This window comes from Botrytis cinerea, chromosome 15 (assembly GCF_000143535.2).
Source record: "Botrytis cinerea B05.10 chromosome 15, complete sequence".
NCBI lineage: Eukaryota > Fungi > Ascomycota > Leotiomycetes > Helotiales > Sclerotiniaceae > Botrytis > Botrytis cinerea.
The window spans coordinates 1,444,675-1,458,075 of record NC_037324.1 but is presented as its reverse complement, the minus strand read 5'-3'; the positions used below and the strand labels follow the sequence as shown (position 1 = coordinate 1,458,075).

Sequence of the window (13,401 nt, the reverse complement as noted above, 5' to 3'; positions counted from 1 at the left end):
TCACATGAAAATTTGACCAAAAACAATCCGAATAGAAGTTGCAGATGACGTCCGCTGTTCAAGAAAAGCTTACGGAGTAGACCCCGAGTCAACATAAGCAACGATTGATGGCCACCAGGTCCAAAGTACACGAGTTTAACCATCCAAGCATGTGACCCTGATGTGTCCTCAGAGAAAATCCATTGAAACCCTTTGGATCTCGGGAGAAGGATATCGATTGAGTAGCAACGAACAGCAAAATATCGGTATGCATTCGAACAACTCAGCTTCGGCTAGATCGTTTTTGGAAGCAAGTCTCAAGACATTTCTGACACTAGGTAAAAATTCGCTTGTTCAGATAGGAGAAAAGCAGCAGCAGACAGGCAAGAATTGAGGATGTCGCCCACTTAGCAATATGATTTGAAGCGCAAAATATAATATTAGAATGGCTTCCAATCCTTTCTAAAACTTCCGGTCGCTAATAATGGCAAAAAGAATATAAAAAAAATAGGTAGATAAGTACAGAAGACATCTAAATATATTCATATTTTCGACATGTTGTGAAATCTTCAGAAATCGTCGAAGTTGAGTGTGATTATGTAATAGTGCCTGAGGCTCACAATAATTCTTCCGGCCACCCCCGACTAACATTCTCAATCACGAATATATCCTCGACCTCAAGATTACCATTGTATCACCAACCACACATCCTCCTCTTCAAAATGGGCAGCCACGGCGATGTGAGTGTCTTCTGCTCGTGGCAATCACTTCGCACATTTTGCTGACAAGATTTGCGCTTTCAGTTCCACGCTTCCACAGGTATCACTCCTCCAAAGGGACCTGTCTCCTACTCGACATACAAGTCTCCCTATGGACCTAAGTACAATGCGCGATTGCCCAAGGAAGAGAATTGAGACTGATGGACCCGCAGATACAAGATCCAACCACATATCGCCGGATGGACCCCAAAGGCAGCTTCCAAGGTGTATGTAGATTTTTTTTGAACAGGCACGATATTTATACACAGGGCCGTGTGAAACCTGGAACTACGATACCATACGTTCAGATGATACATTTCATGCTATACTTCGGGATGGCAGAATTGAGTTTGGAACCTGGCTAATAGTGGCATGCAGTGGCCTTACTTTAGCAGGATTTGGTGCTACAGCTGGATTCTTCGCTCTTTTCTTCTTCTCCGACATCCCTAAAGTACGAAACGACATTATGGTTGTAAGTTGGCCCACTCTAATATATTGCAGTATTTTTGCTAATAATTGAACAGAAAATCCCAATTATTGGTGACCGCTGGAGAAGGGAGATTCCTGCATCAGACAACGTACGTTATTTTTATTTGTTTGACATTACTAGATTTGGCAGTTGGGTCTTGGGCAAGGAGGAAGAATGTCTCGATATGGAAAATCTTTGGACTGTAGCATTGCTGTCTATAACGCCAAGAAGCCGGTGTCACAAGTGTACATCGGCTGCTTCCTTCCAGACTCCTTTTCCGAACCGAGTTCTTGATCAGAACAAAAATTCCATGGCAGGCACATGTCATTTACTCGGCTATACGCTGACACTGTTTCCTTCTAGCCTTTTTAAATTTTGTGTCGCTGGTCCAGGGTTGGGAGGATAGAGTGAAGACAAGAAGTGCATGGTAGACAAAATATCGAATTGTACAAAAGATTATTTGAATTAGACTTCACATTCACACCCACCCACAACATATTTCCATGCCAATTACATGTAGCATATACTGCCCAAAATTACATAAGATGTCGATTTTTACATAACTCTAGAAATTCATAGCAAGGCTGTTCTCGAAGTTCTCGAACCTTCCAAATTTGGAATTACCAATCCAACCTCTCGCAAGGCTGACATTTACCGTCTCCAATAATATCCAATGCCAACACTCATTGTATACAACCAACATACTTTTCCTTCTTATCCTTAATTAGTATCACTAAACTTGCTCGTAATACAATCCTTCAGTACAAATTCGTTCGTTTCGGACTACATTTCAATAATATCCTCAACAGCACAGCCCTCTTGCTCAACGAGGCTGAAATCAACCCCCATAATCAATCAACGCAAACGAATAATTTACGCCAGTATATCGAATTAGCATCTTTTCACTAAATAAACCGGACGACCTAGTATCTTTGCGTCCTAGGTCTATATCACTATAGTCGCAGACTCTCAATCTCAAACGTCGTCCAATCATCGTTTCCGCAGTAAAGTGGCATCATGGCAGGATCCGATCTACCTCACGATCCCAAAAAAGCTCTCGAGTTTAAGAACAAGGGAAATGATCATTTTCAGAACAAAAACTATGAGGCAGCTGAACAATTATATAGTAAAGCGTTAGTCTATATTCTTGATTGATTTCCCTAGTCTTGCGCACTCCTTCAACCCCCCTTCTGCTTCTTACCCCTCCCTCATCGTCCACATACGCAACCTTCATGTCATATAACCCTATCTAACACTCCACTCCCCAGCATCTCCCTCGATCCCCTCAACCCAATTCTCCACACAAACCAGTCCAAAGCTCTCCTTAAACTTGCCCGCTACCCTGAAGCAATCGCATCCTCTGAATCTGCTATCGCAGCCATCTCCTCCGCCCCCATAAATAGCGTGTACATGAAAGCCTACTATAACATCGCACAAGCATACCATGCGCTACGCGACTATGATTCCGCGCTCAAAGCAGCGGAAATGGCGAGGGAACATTGTATAAAGGATATGCCGATTGGAGGGAAGGGATTGGTCGGGAGTGGAAAGAGTTTGCCACTTATCTTAGAGCTGGGATTGAGGTGTAGGAAGGAGGGGTGGGAGAAAAAGGAGGAGAGGAGGAGGAGGGACAGGGGCTATTTGCTGGGAGAGGTAACGGGTTTGATGAGGAGGGAGATGGAGAGGGAAGGGGGAAGGAAGGAAGGATCTGATAAGGAAGGGAATGGAGATGCAATGGATATTGATACTGAAGAGATCACAAAAGAATGGGAGAAAAAGATTGAAGAAGTAGAGAGGATGTTCAGACTGGTTGAAACACAAGGAAAGGACGGGAGGAGGAGAGAAATGCCCGATTGGGCAATTGACGGAATCAGTTTTAATGTTATGATCGATCCTGTTGTGGTATGTTTTTCTTGTTTTCCACATCATATATTCTCGCTCCCTAGTTTTTATCCCCTTATATTCCAGTCTCGCCATCTGGAAGACGCTAACACCCTTTCCCACAGACCAAGACAGGCCAATCGTACGAACGCACAAGTATCCTCCAGCACCTCGAGAGAAGCTGTACCGATCCGCTAACAAGAGAGCCTTTGATCCCAAGTGATTTAAGACCCAATCTAGGATTGAGGCATGCAATTGAAGAGTTTTTGGAGGAGAACGGGTGGGCTGTTGAGTGGTAGTTGTTGTTTCGAGACGAGAAAGGGAGAGGAGGAAGGAGATGAAAGTGGAGTTTGAAATTAAATGATACGTTAAGCGAGCGTTAGCATAGGTTGACCGTCTGTCTGCCTGCCCGTTCATATCAAGCGGTGCGTTTCTTGGATCTTCTTTTCTCGATTGCCTTATTTGCGTGTTTGTTAGTGGATGTGGAAATGCAAGGTGAGGAACATGGGGTGCGTCGAACGATGAAGTCGATTTGAGATAGCTATCCCGGTCATTTCATCAAGATATGGAACTAGGTGTTTGCTCTCTTTAATTTTTTTTAATAAATTTATCGGTTGGTAGATGAATGAATATAACGGAGGGTTTGGTTCTTTTGTGTGATATGTTTTGTTCGTTTTGAATGTAGATAAGTGTGGAATTTGAGTACAGGGATGGATTCTTGGTCGGATAGAACGATAAATGCATGTTTTATATAATCTTACATTCACTTCATGTTCTTTTGAGAATAAAGTGGGAAGCGACCAGTGACTTATTAGAACTTGTAGCAAGTGATGGAAATTCTAGACAGGGTGAAAGAGATAGGTTAAGTATCAGCCAACCAATTAGACTAACTAGATTATATCGCCAGACCAATATGAAGTTGGTGGGAAACATTTGACGATTGGCATTATGTTGTATTTAAACTCTGGTATTCCCATCAGATTCGGGAAAGTGATACAAAGAGCAGTACTGACACTACATTTATTTAATAAATCCAAGTAGTCCGGTGGCCTTTCAGTTAGTTGGGCGAGAATATTATGCTCTGGAGTGAATAACTTCAACCGCTTCCCAGATAAATATTCAAAATGGCTATTAATCGGATTCCGATGCAGGATTCATTAATGTGATATCAGATCCGATTTTTCGTCCTCACTCGTTCTGTCCGATTTCTACATATACCTTGATTCTTGAGCATGGCGCAGGATTTGCTTTTGTAACTCAAAGCTGTTCCGGTGTAACACATGTAGTCTCTCAATATACCATCACATTATTTCTTCTTACGTAAATTCACACCAAGAATCTGTCCTAGGGTCACTCGAGATGGTCTCACATAACGCGTGATAACAAGCCAAATGTGTGGGATTATGCATCCCGCGTCGCACTAAACTAGCAGCATTCTCTTACTGACTAGCTAAGATCCAAATATGCCTATTTTTGCATTGCGACCCAGGGTCGAGCTTGCAGCTAGTTCAAAACATGGGTTGGGTTCGACAGAGAAAACCGCCTTCGTTGTTGTGTTATTGCACGAGTAGATGGATTTCCCGTCATTCTGTTGACATAAAGGTATAGCATGGGTAGCAGTGACCAGAGCTTGATTGCACATCGTTCCCTTCAAGTTTCCCATCAAATGTGTGTCAGTTGGCAGAGGGAGTACACTGTTCCTTCACTGTTCAAATGATCAAGATTCAAGCATTATCAAAAAAAGGCCGATAGTTAATGTGCACAAGTGTAAGTTATGTCACTAGTTAGACCCAGTGTAGAATACTTGATAACTAGAAATACAAGGAGAAATCTCCCACATAGCAAATTTTCCCCTTCGGTCGCTGAAATTCTCAGTTTCTTTCCTTGTCTTGCCAGCTATTTAGCGCCAAACAATATTCAGTGTACATACTTGAAAGTACTCTGCATAGGGAATAGATAGCTAGGTAAAAATGAATACAAAGAGATACTAATGGAATGAATCGTACTGATGTAGACGTGCCAAGAACAATAGATATCGATATCGGCTGCGCATGCGAGAGCATTTAAACCATTTTAGTCTATATTCTAGTAATAGAAGGTAGATCACAAGCCGGTCCCTCGAGGAAATTTTTTTACGAATTCTTTCTCTTTCCATTTTAAATCTCAGAAATAAAAATCTAAAAAAAACTATTCAATTAATGGAGGCCAAAGTGAAAAGGTCTGTAGCAATCAGGAACCATTTCTCCATGTGGTAATCCGTCTTGTCCAAGATGAAGCAATAGGCATTACCCATGACACACCCCTACAAATTGCCGTGGATAAATTGTGAATAATCTCGCTTGGTGCTTAATGGGAGATCTTGAATGAAGGAAATAAAAGGCAACATTAAATGAGACGAAATTGGAACGAAAAGACTTGTGTGAGGTTAATGATAGGTCGAACGGGCGATAAATGTATCACAAAACCTGCAACCAATCCTGCAAGTAGAATGAGGTTTCAAATGACTTACAGGACTTGTAACTTGTGCTAGCCTTAGTCGACCTCTTTGTGGATATCAGAGAACCAAACGTGTTTCGATAATTCTAGAGCAGTGCTTCGTTCTTCAGGTAGGTATCTGAGAGACTTTCGGAGTAAATCCTCGAGAATTCTTGCTTCAGTAGTAGATATTTTTGAGCCGGATGGCTCAAGGTAACTATGAGAATGTTCAGGGCCGCAACGCTCGACCTCGACGGAAGCTATCATAATCCGAGTCTCGTTATCTCTTGAATCAGACAAATTAGTAGAGGCTTTTGTTGTAGGTTTCTCGGAAAGTGCGGAAAATTCAGTGAAAGTCTTTTTAGAGGACCGGTCTACCGATAGTCCCTCGGAAGATGGTGTCTTCTCTGAGCTTTTAGCATCTGAGCTCTTAGATTTCGAACTCTTATCTTCGGAACTCTTTAGGTTTGATGAAAGTCCCGCCGGAGAGCCATTTACGCCTTTGTTGGAACCAGAAACAGATATTCCTTGGCCAGTAGCATTCACTGACTTGAGAATAGCCTCCGCTTCGCTAGTTCTCAGCCCCTCCACCATCTCCACAAGCTGATCTGTTCCTTCAAACATATCGTTCAAAGGACTTTCCTTGAGTCTTTCGATATATTCCAGCGCTTCGTTTCTAAGCTTATGTCGATGAGGAGGAGCATCGCCGTCGTGTGTACCGGTCTGCAAAATCTGATCAAGTATATTTCCTGCTGATCTGGTATCAATTTCTGTTTGTTGTTTATACCACTGTAGACCTTCTTTCCATGTAGTCCACCATGCTTCAGGAAAACTACCTAAAAGCCTCACTGTAGCGATCAACATTTCATCTCTTTTAGGAATGCCATCATATTTGAACAATCGAGATCCCGTACGAATTTCAAAAATTGTACATCCTAAGGCCCATATGTCTGATGCGATACTTCTGTAACGACCGAATAAGAACTCAGGTGCACAATAGCTTTTGGGCGTGCCAAGGTCAAAAGATGGGGCTGTTTGCAGGAAGGCGATACCAAAGTCAATTATCATGATATCATTGGCTATCCATTTCGGATTAACCTCATTCATGTTGATTGCGGCAACGGTATAATCAGGAAAGGAAGAATCAGATACTGGAAGCTTGGAGCTTGCATATATGATCTGTTCTTTCTGAGGAACACCCAGTCTTTCATAGATTTGTTCCTCGGTCCATTCATCGATGTTGGCAAGCTGTAATAGAATATTGGCAGGGGTAACATCTAATTTCATAGTGAGCTGATCGTAAAGTAAGAAGGGAGTCATGTGGCATTGCGAACCTCCATGAACGACACCAGTGCTGTGAATGTAGTCCAAGCCATGTATAGCCTGCAAGCAAACATTCCTTGCCACAGACGCTTCCAACCGCCGGCTTCCTCTATATTCACCTGGACAATCATTGAATTCTTTAATACTAGGTCCTCCAACTTCAGAGATCAAGCATAAATGGTCTCCATTTGGGCCCTTGTGGGTAAAATGATCTAGTAAAGACATAACGTAAAATCTTCCGGTATGCTCAGGACTACTACGATGAGAAATTAGTCAAGAATTCTGCATAAAATGAACCGGAATTTTAACTACGGAATATAAGAGAACACTAAAGTGAAATTTGCGATTGAAGCTTTGGGGTTTGAATTGCGAACTGACATGTGTCTTTGAATTCAAGAAAACTTTGCTCACCTCAACTTCATCCGACGTAACATGTCAACCTCTTTGGAAGTACTTGACAATCGTGCCGCAAGAACTTTCAAAGCAACATATCTCTCTCGCTTTGTATCTCGCGCAAGCCATGCCGTCGCGAATCCTCCATGTCCCAATTTGTGAATAACCTTGTAGCGATCATGCTTGAAGGTATCTTCGAGATGTATGGGATGGAAGCCCCCTTTGCCATAATTTGTTTCGACACGCTGTGCTCGATATTTGGCATCATCCATAGGTTTGGCATGCTTCGGATTGGAATGAGCATTAACATCGTCCAAGGATTCAATATGCTCCACATGAATATTGGCATTGTCCATCACGATACTTTTAGTTTCAATCCCTATCTTGGTTTTGCTTCAAGTGGGATGAAATGAAGTAAGTGGGATTGTGATTTCGATATAATTGTTCATTGATGTTGACTTATGAAACTATTTAAGTCTGTATCAATTGATGTTGGGGAATTGTGTTGAGATTGATGGATAAATGGTGTCTGGGGTTGCATTGAGCTAAGTTCGCCTCAATGCTCACTCCAGAATCTACCAAGGTAACCTTATTGTGCTGACAAAGCATCAATCGGTTGATCGTTTTTCCGTGACATGTCAAGATCAATGTCACTCTTCGGTATCGTCGAGACGAGAGAGTTTTCATGAGTTTGCCATTGCAACGACAGTTATACAGCTTCTCTTCTTGGTGTTTCATAAGTTTATGATTGAATCCATACTCAGAAATTCACAAGAATGGCAAGATTATGGGTCTCCACCGATCTCGAGCCTTGCTCCAAGGGAAGTTTGGAACATGACATGAATAATTGGAAGGAAAGACAATGGGGGAGGGGAGGGGGGTGGATTGTCATATATGTCCCAACTTCACATGGACTAGGAGATTAAACTATTGTTCTAATTCTTGTGCTCCATTCTTTTAAATCTTGAGCTATAACTTATTCGCGGTAAGTTGTAGTTTGGAATATTGCCTGACAGATATTGCGTCTGAATGATCTACTTACCCTCCAACGCATTTATACATACTCTTCCGTGATACTTGCTAAAGATCTTCAAACAACTCTTTTTCTCTTTTACCAGGCCTTTCAATTCTACAGCATGGCTTGGGGGATTACTGAGCAGCGCAAGGACGACAATGAAGCCCGCGACCTGTAAGCTAAACTCTGGCCGTTTTTGCCCGGCATCTCAGATGTTAGCATGATTATACTTTAGGAGACTTAGGGCTTCCTTCATCTATCCTCAATATAATTCAAGTTTCGTACCCCGCTGTGGATCATTCTGGTGTCATCAACACTTTTGAATCTCTGTGCGATTGTTCAGAACGTGTCCAACAATTTATATCTCAAGAAGCTCAGAAGCGACGCATAAAGACCTGTAGTTTCCCTCTTTCTGATGTTGAAGCTCGAAAGAATGCTGGGTAGTTTGCCGCAGAAATAAACAGGAATCTAGCCTATCTGCGACAACAATGCGAAAACAACGGAGATTCCATAATTAAAAGATGGAAGAAGAAAAGTTGCGATAAACGCAAGGCCCGTTTGCGCAATATTTATACGAACTTATATCCGCATCAGTGGCCACTTGCACACCTGAATGAGGCGTTTCAGGTCATACTTCCTCCCGGTGAATGGATCGACGCAGACATTACGACAAGTCGGTACATGCGAAGTTATCGTAATGTATGTCTACTACCTTATAAAAACGTGAAAGGATCAATAGAAATCCTGTGATCTTTTTGAGTTTCTTGCATAATCGCACGAAATATTCCACTGAGATGTGGCCCCCGTATGATAATTTCATTCTTGAGAAACATTTGGATACGGGCTCTCTAGCTCTCGATTACAACAGCCATAGCATAATTCTGTCGGGGTCGGCATATGGAACGCTGACGCAATGGAAAAGTGAAGAAGCACATAGATGGGCATCTGTCGGGTTTCCAAGAGCAATACTCATCCTCGAAGCACAAGCACATCTTCTCTCTTTCCTTCGATCCACGGTTGAGAAAATTTTGGGTTTCACAACTGGCCATTTTGTGGAAAGCCAAATAAGCTCATTCGATGAAATCTCCAAATGTGACTCAACGACGTTGAATAGGGGATGTAATTATATCCCAGGAACAGCTTCCTGTTTTTTGAACCGATCATTCTCGGCGCCGCCCATTTTTTATATTGATTCCCTGGTGAATATCGCTAAGACAAGAGAAGATCTACAAGGAGACCATATCCGGTTTCTACAGACCGACAATTCATATTCTAGGCGCTATATTGAACTCGGGATGGCCAGTAACTTAAAGAAATCCTTTGAGCATTATCATAAGTTTATTCTCGCATCATCTGTTCAAATTATCCAGAATATAGTCATGTTCTTGTCCTGGGGTTGGAACCATTGGATTGTAGACGAGGTGGAAAACCTAAAGAAATTTCAAAGTAATTTAAATGGGAGCCTTGATTTACTCAAGCCTTCATTGAAAGCCTATAATGTAGCGTTAGGGTCTCTCGAAGCATTGTTGTTGAATCAAATTCGCCGGCGTTCAAAATATCTTGCTGCATTATTGCCTTGGTATCTTCGAGAGTACAATGTTACCACCCTTTCCGACCAGCATGGCACAATTTTTGCTTACCAGCAAAAATTTACAAGCTCCAGACCCGAATTCTCTAATGACAGATTGAATTTTTGCTTGAGGTTATTTTTATTTGATAGCCTCCCCGATTGTTAGCTGGAGGATATTTCTCCTCTTACGCCTGCAATGATATTTTCTATGCTCGAGGAGCATTTGGCCAAGTGCCATGGAACAAAAACCTCAAAGAGCTCGCTAGACTGGGTGAAACTGTATATACAGCAATTTCTAGCATTTCAGCAATGTATCAATGCTTGAGATGGTCCGATTCCATCGCCCTCGATCAGTGAAACGAGAAGCCGAGGATATCGCCAGACTCGAACATGGTCGTGGATGGCGTTACGTCGAAATACATTTAGAGAATCAATACTTGCTGAGAAGTTACAATTCTGTGACCGGGCTCTTCGAGGGAAATATTCCCTTGGGGGAAAGCCAGAACCAGAGAATCAGGGCTGAAAAATTATTAGCAGATCCCGCCAAGAAGTTTATGGAGATACCAAAACCAACTGGAACACGTCTCAGCCAGCAATGGCTCGATACTGATGAGCAACAGAAAAAGGCACTTAGTCAAATATGGGTGCAAGTCCGAGCTCGTCATGAATACATTCTCAGTAGTCTAGGGTTTGACCAAGAAGATATAAATTATGATCTCGCAATTCTATCTGTGGGTAGTGATCCAGAACACGTCGCATCAATCGAGAAACGAAATGCTGAAATACTCGCAGAGATAGCAGCCAGATATGCGAAAAAGGTTGCAAAATTTGAAAATTCGATCAACCAAAAGCAATGTGTCGCTGAACAATCAGAAAAACTTAGCGTTCCAACTCGATCTAAAGTCAAGACCAGGAAGCTTCCCAAGACAGACGATCAAAAGAACTCTGTAGAGGCTGTGAGTGGTCTATCCGCAACTCCTGTATCTTCTGCAGCTTCACCATCGCCTAAAGTACTAGTTAGAAAGAGTTCATACGTCATTTTCCAAAGCATGTTCCCGACTCCAAATTTTGAGGAGCGCACCAATACAGTACCCTGGGACTCCCTCCTCGTTAACACCATGCCCGATGCTGGATTTTTAGCGATCTAAAGCGCAGGCGGATCAGCCGTTCAATTCGAGCCTGATGCCAGCTCGCCTTGGTTCGGACAGGGTAAGATAGTCTTCCATAAACCCCATCCCGAGCGTATTGTAGACGAAGTCATGTTGGAAGCAATGGGAAAGCGGATGGAGAAGTGGTTTGGATAGAGCGATGAGAGTTTCGAAACGGGTAAGAAATAACAGGTTTTGTTATCCGGATGCGATTCGCACAATCTATTCATTTAAGTCGTATGATCTGGAACGGGGTAGTTAAATTCAACATAGGTATAGAAAGAGGAAAATCAAAAGACGTTTCTGATTACAATGATACACAATCTGCACTCTATTCCGTAGATGCCTGGTGTAAAAGCCATTCTAGATACCATTGCAGATGATCCCATTTTTAGAAAACACGAAACTAATCGCCCCGGATTCAAATAACCCAATTCCATGACTGCGTCATGTTATTAATGATCATTTCACAAAATAGATTAGAATGCGTGGAATACCCATCCCAAAGCCCATTCACTACCATCGGTCACCGTATCACAATTTATAAAACAGGCGCATTTTGTTTTGATATTTTAATATTGCTAGAAAACTGATGTAAGAAATTACAAACATGATATCTTCTGCGGGCCCTGCTTTCCCCCCGAAATAAGGTAAACCCTGAAAACATTTGTACAAAACAGACAACCATTAGTAAGGCAAGATTTGTCCCAAATAACATCTTCATATGCGATGGAGATCCTGAAACGAAAGACTGTTAGGAATTTTGCTTCTGGTGTATTTGTGCGACTATGGAAGACACCTTTATCTGTATTGTACTGAATTGTTGGAAAGCAAAATAAAAATACATCCTCCCTGAGCCTCCTTTCAATCGAATTAGATGTAATTACCCGATCATTCAATATCAACAACTGAAATCTCAACATAGATCTTCATTCTCCTTCTTAAGCCATTGACCTGGTCCATTGAAAACTTATGAAAAACCTGCTGACGAAGATGCGGTTCATACATGTTGATGACTGAATCATAAACCCAAACAGTCTCCAAGGTAGTAGTGAAAATGTCTGTTTCTTTTCTGTGTTGTGGGTTTCGCATTTTCTCGGTGACTGCCAGGGTATCATATGATATGAGGCGACCTGGGACGTCGGGGAACTGTCTTGCAAGCTCGAAGTACACTCTATATGATGGCGGAAGGTTGTCTCTATTAAAGCTCTTCTCGCAGCTACAAATTTTGAAGCCTGGTAATGCCTTGTGTGTAAATATTTCCCTGGCAACATCCTTAGGCGAACAAGTTCGGAAGAATGCTAATACGTTCCCGACATCAGTGGCAGCGAAACTAATGATGCTACGATTTTCAATATCTGGAGGAATGCAGTCCGGGAAGAGCTACTCAATGTCAGTTGTTGTTGGGAGTGGGATTGTAAAAGTGATGGACAAACGTTGTTGAAGTTCTTGTACATCTCTGCTAGCTCAGTACGGGAGGCATTGTAAACATTCTTTTGTTTCTTGCGCGCAAGGTTAAAGTCGTCAAGGATGGGATTTTCAAGATTCGCTTTGTTAAATTCTGCTACCAAAGCTCCTGAAGCATTTGGGAAGTTATTTTGGAAATTGGCCCTATTATCTTCCTATAAGAGACATGAATTTAGCATTGAAATTCTCGAAGTCGGCCAAATAATGATACTTACAATCAAAATGCGACATTTAGCATGACATTCCTCCCTTAAAAGATTGATTTCTGTAAGCTTTTTGTGATTTTCGTTTCGAGCCTCTGTAAGTGCGTGTATCTTTGACAACCAAACTTTTACATCTGGGTTCATATCGGCCGTAGTAGTTAGATCTTTGTCCATCTCTCTGATTTGATCTTCCTTTACTTCTGCCTCGGGAAGGATGTCCATTGTGATGCCACAGAGATAATAAGACCTGAGTTGATGCCTGGGATGCTTTGATATAGAAGATGATGGAAAGAAAAGTTTCTCTTGTACACAAAATAAAACTCTAGAATAATTGTGTGTTAATATACAACGAGAATAATATTCTCAGAGCAAAGCCTCTCTTTAAAAATTGTTCACAATACAGGCATGAGTGAATATGGGTGTGGTACTTTAACGAACTTATTAGGGTTGCTGTATTAGTGAATATCGACATTTGTTAGTTGAGTCTCGATTTGTTTTAGACAGCCAGATGAGCAGTGTGAAGGACAGTATTGGGCATACATGCTAGGCCAACAGCAACTTGACTCTAGAGTCACATAGTGCATAGAAACGAGATGAAATGGAATTTCTATTCGCCATATTGAACTAATTTGATTTAACTAAATGGATGAAAGAGAAACAAAAACTCAGAATTGAATAGTCTGTGTAAGCCATGGATTATGAAAGGTAGAAACGTATCTT

The 13,401-nt window shown here is 41.8% G+C and overlaps 5 protein-coding genes across 5 annotated transcripts; 3 read left to right on the top strand and 2 right to left on the bottom strand.

Annotated features, from left to right (window-relative positions):
• The first annotated feature begins 541 nt into the window (after window positions 1-541).
• On the top strand, window positions 542-1,801 carry BCIN_15g04200 (hypothetical protein). Its single transcript, XM_001546734.2, has 6 exons — window positions 542-719; window positions 783-859; window positions 911-964; window positions 1,116-1,209; window positions 1,262-1,315; window positions 1,570-1,801. The coding sequence occupies exons 1-6, from the start codon at window positions 702-704 to the stop codon at window positions 1,576-1,578; spliced, it is 306 nt and encodes a 101-aa protein (XP_001546784.1). The 5' UTR covers window positions 542-701; the 3' UTR covers window positions 1,579-1,801.
• Window positions 1,802-1,852: 51 nt separating this feature from the next.
• BCIN_15g04190 (hypothetical protein) lies at window positions 1,853-3,940 on the top strand. Its single transcript, XM_001546733.2, has 3 exons — window positions 1,853-2,339; window positions 2,475-3,108; window positions 3,213-3,940. Exons 1-3 carry the CDS (start codon window positions 2,224-2,226, stop codon window positions 3,384-3,386), a joined length of 924 nt encoding a protein of 307 aa, XP_001546783.1. The 5' UTR covers window positions 1,853-2,223; the 3' UTR covers window positions 3,387-3,940.
• A 672-nt stretch (window positions 3,941-4,612) lies between these two features.
• BCIN_15g04180 (hypothetical protein) lies at window positions 4,613-7,858 on the bottom strand. Its single transcript, XM_024697617.1, has 3 exons — window positions 7,297-7,858; window positions 6,897-7,138; window positions 4,613-6,839 (listed from the first exon to the last, which is right to left on the bottom strand). The coding sequence occupies exons 1-3, from the start codon at window positions 7,632-7,634 to the stop codon at window positions 5,620-5,622; spliced, it is 1,800 nt and encodes a 599-aa protein (XP_024553433.1). The 5' UTR covers window positions 7,635-7,858; the 3' UTR covers window positions 4,613-5,619.
• A 2,261-nt stretch (window positions 7,859-10,119) lies between these two features.
• On the top strand, window positions 10,120-11,304 carry BCIN_15g04170 (hypothetical protein). The gene has a single exon (XM_001546729.2). The coding sequence runs from the start codon at window positions 10,181-10,183 to the stop codon at window positions 11,009-11,011; it is 831 nt and encodes a 276-aa protein (XP_001546779.1). The 5' UTR covers window positions 10,120-10,180; the 3' UTR covers window positions 11,012-11,304.
• A 286-nt stretch (window positions 11,305-11,590) lies between these two features.
• BCIN_15g04160 (hypothetical protein) lies at window positions 11,591-13,004 on the bottom strand. The gene is made up of 3 exons (XM_001546728.2): window positions 12,694-13,004; window positions 12,448-12,633; window positions 11,591-12,394 (listed from the first exon to the last, which is right to left on the bottom strand). Exons 1-3 carry the CDS (start codon window positions 12,901-12,903, stop codon window positions 11,903-11,905), a joined length of 888 nt encoding a protein of 295 aa, XP_001546778.1. The 5' UTR covers window positions 12,904-13,004; the 3' UTR covers window positions 11,591-11,902.
• Window positions 13,005-13,401: the final 397 nt, after the last annotated feature.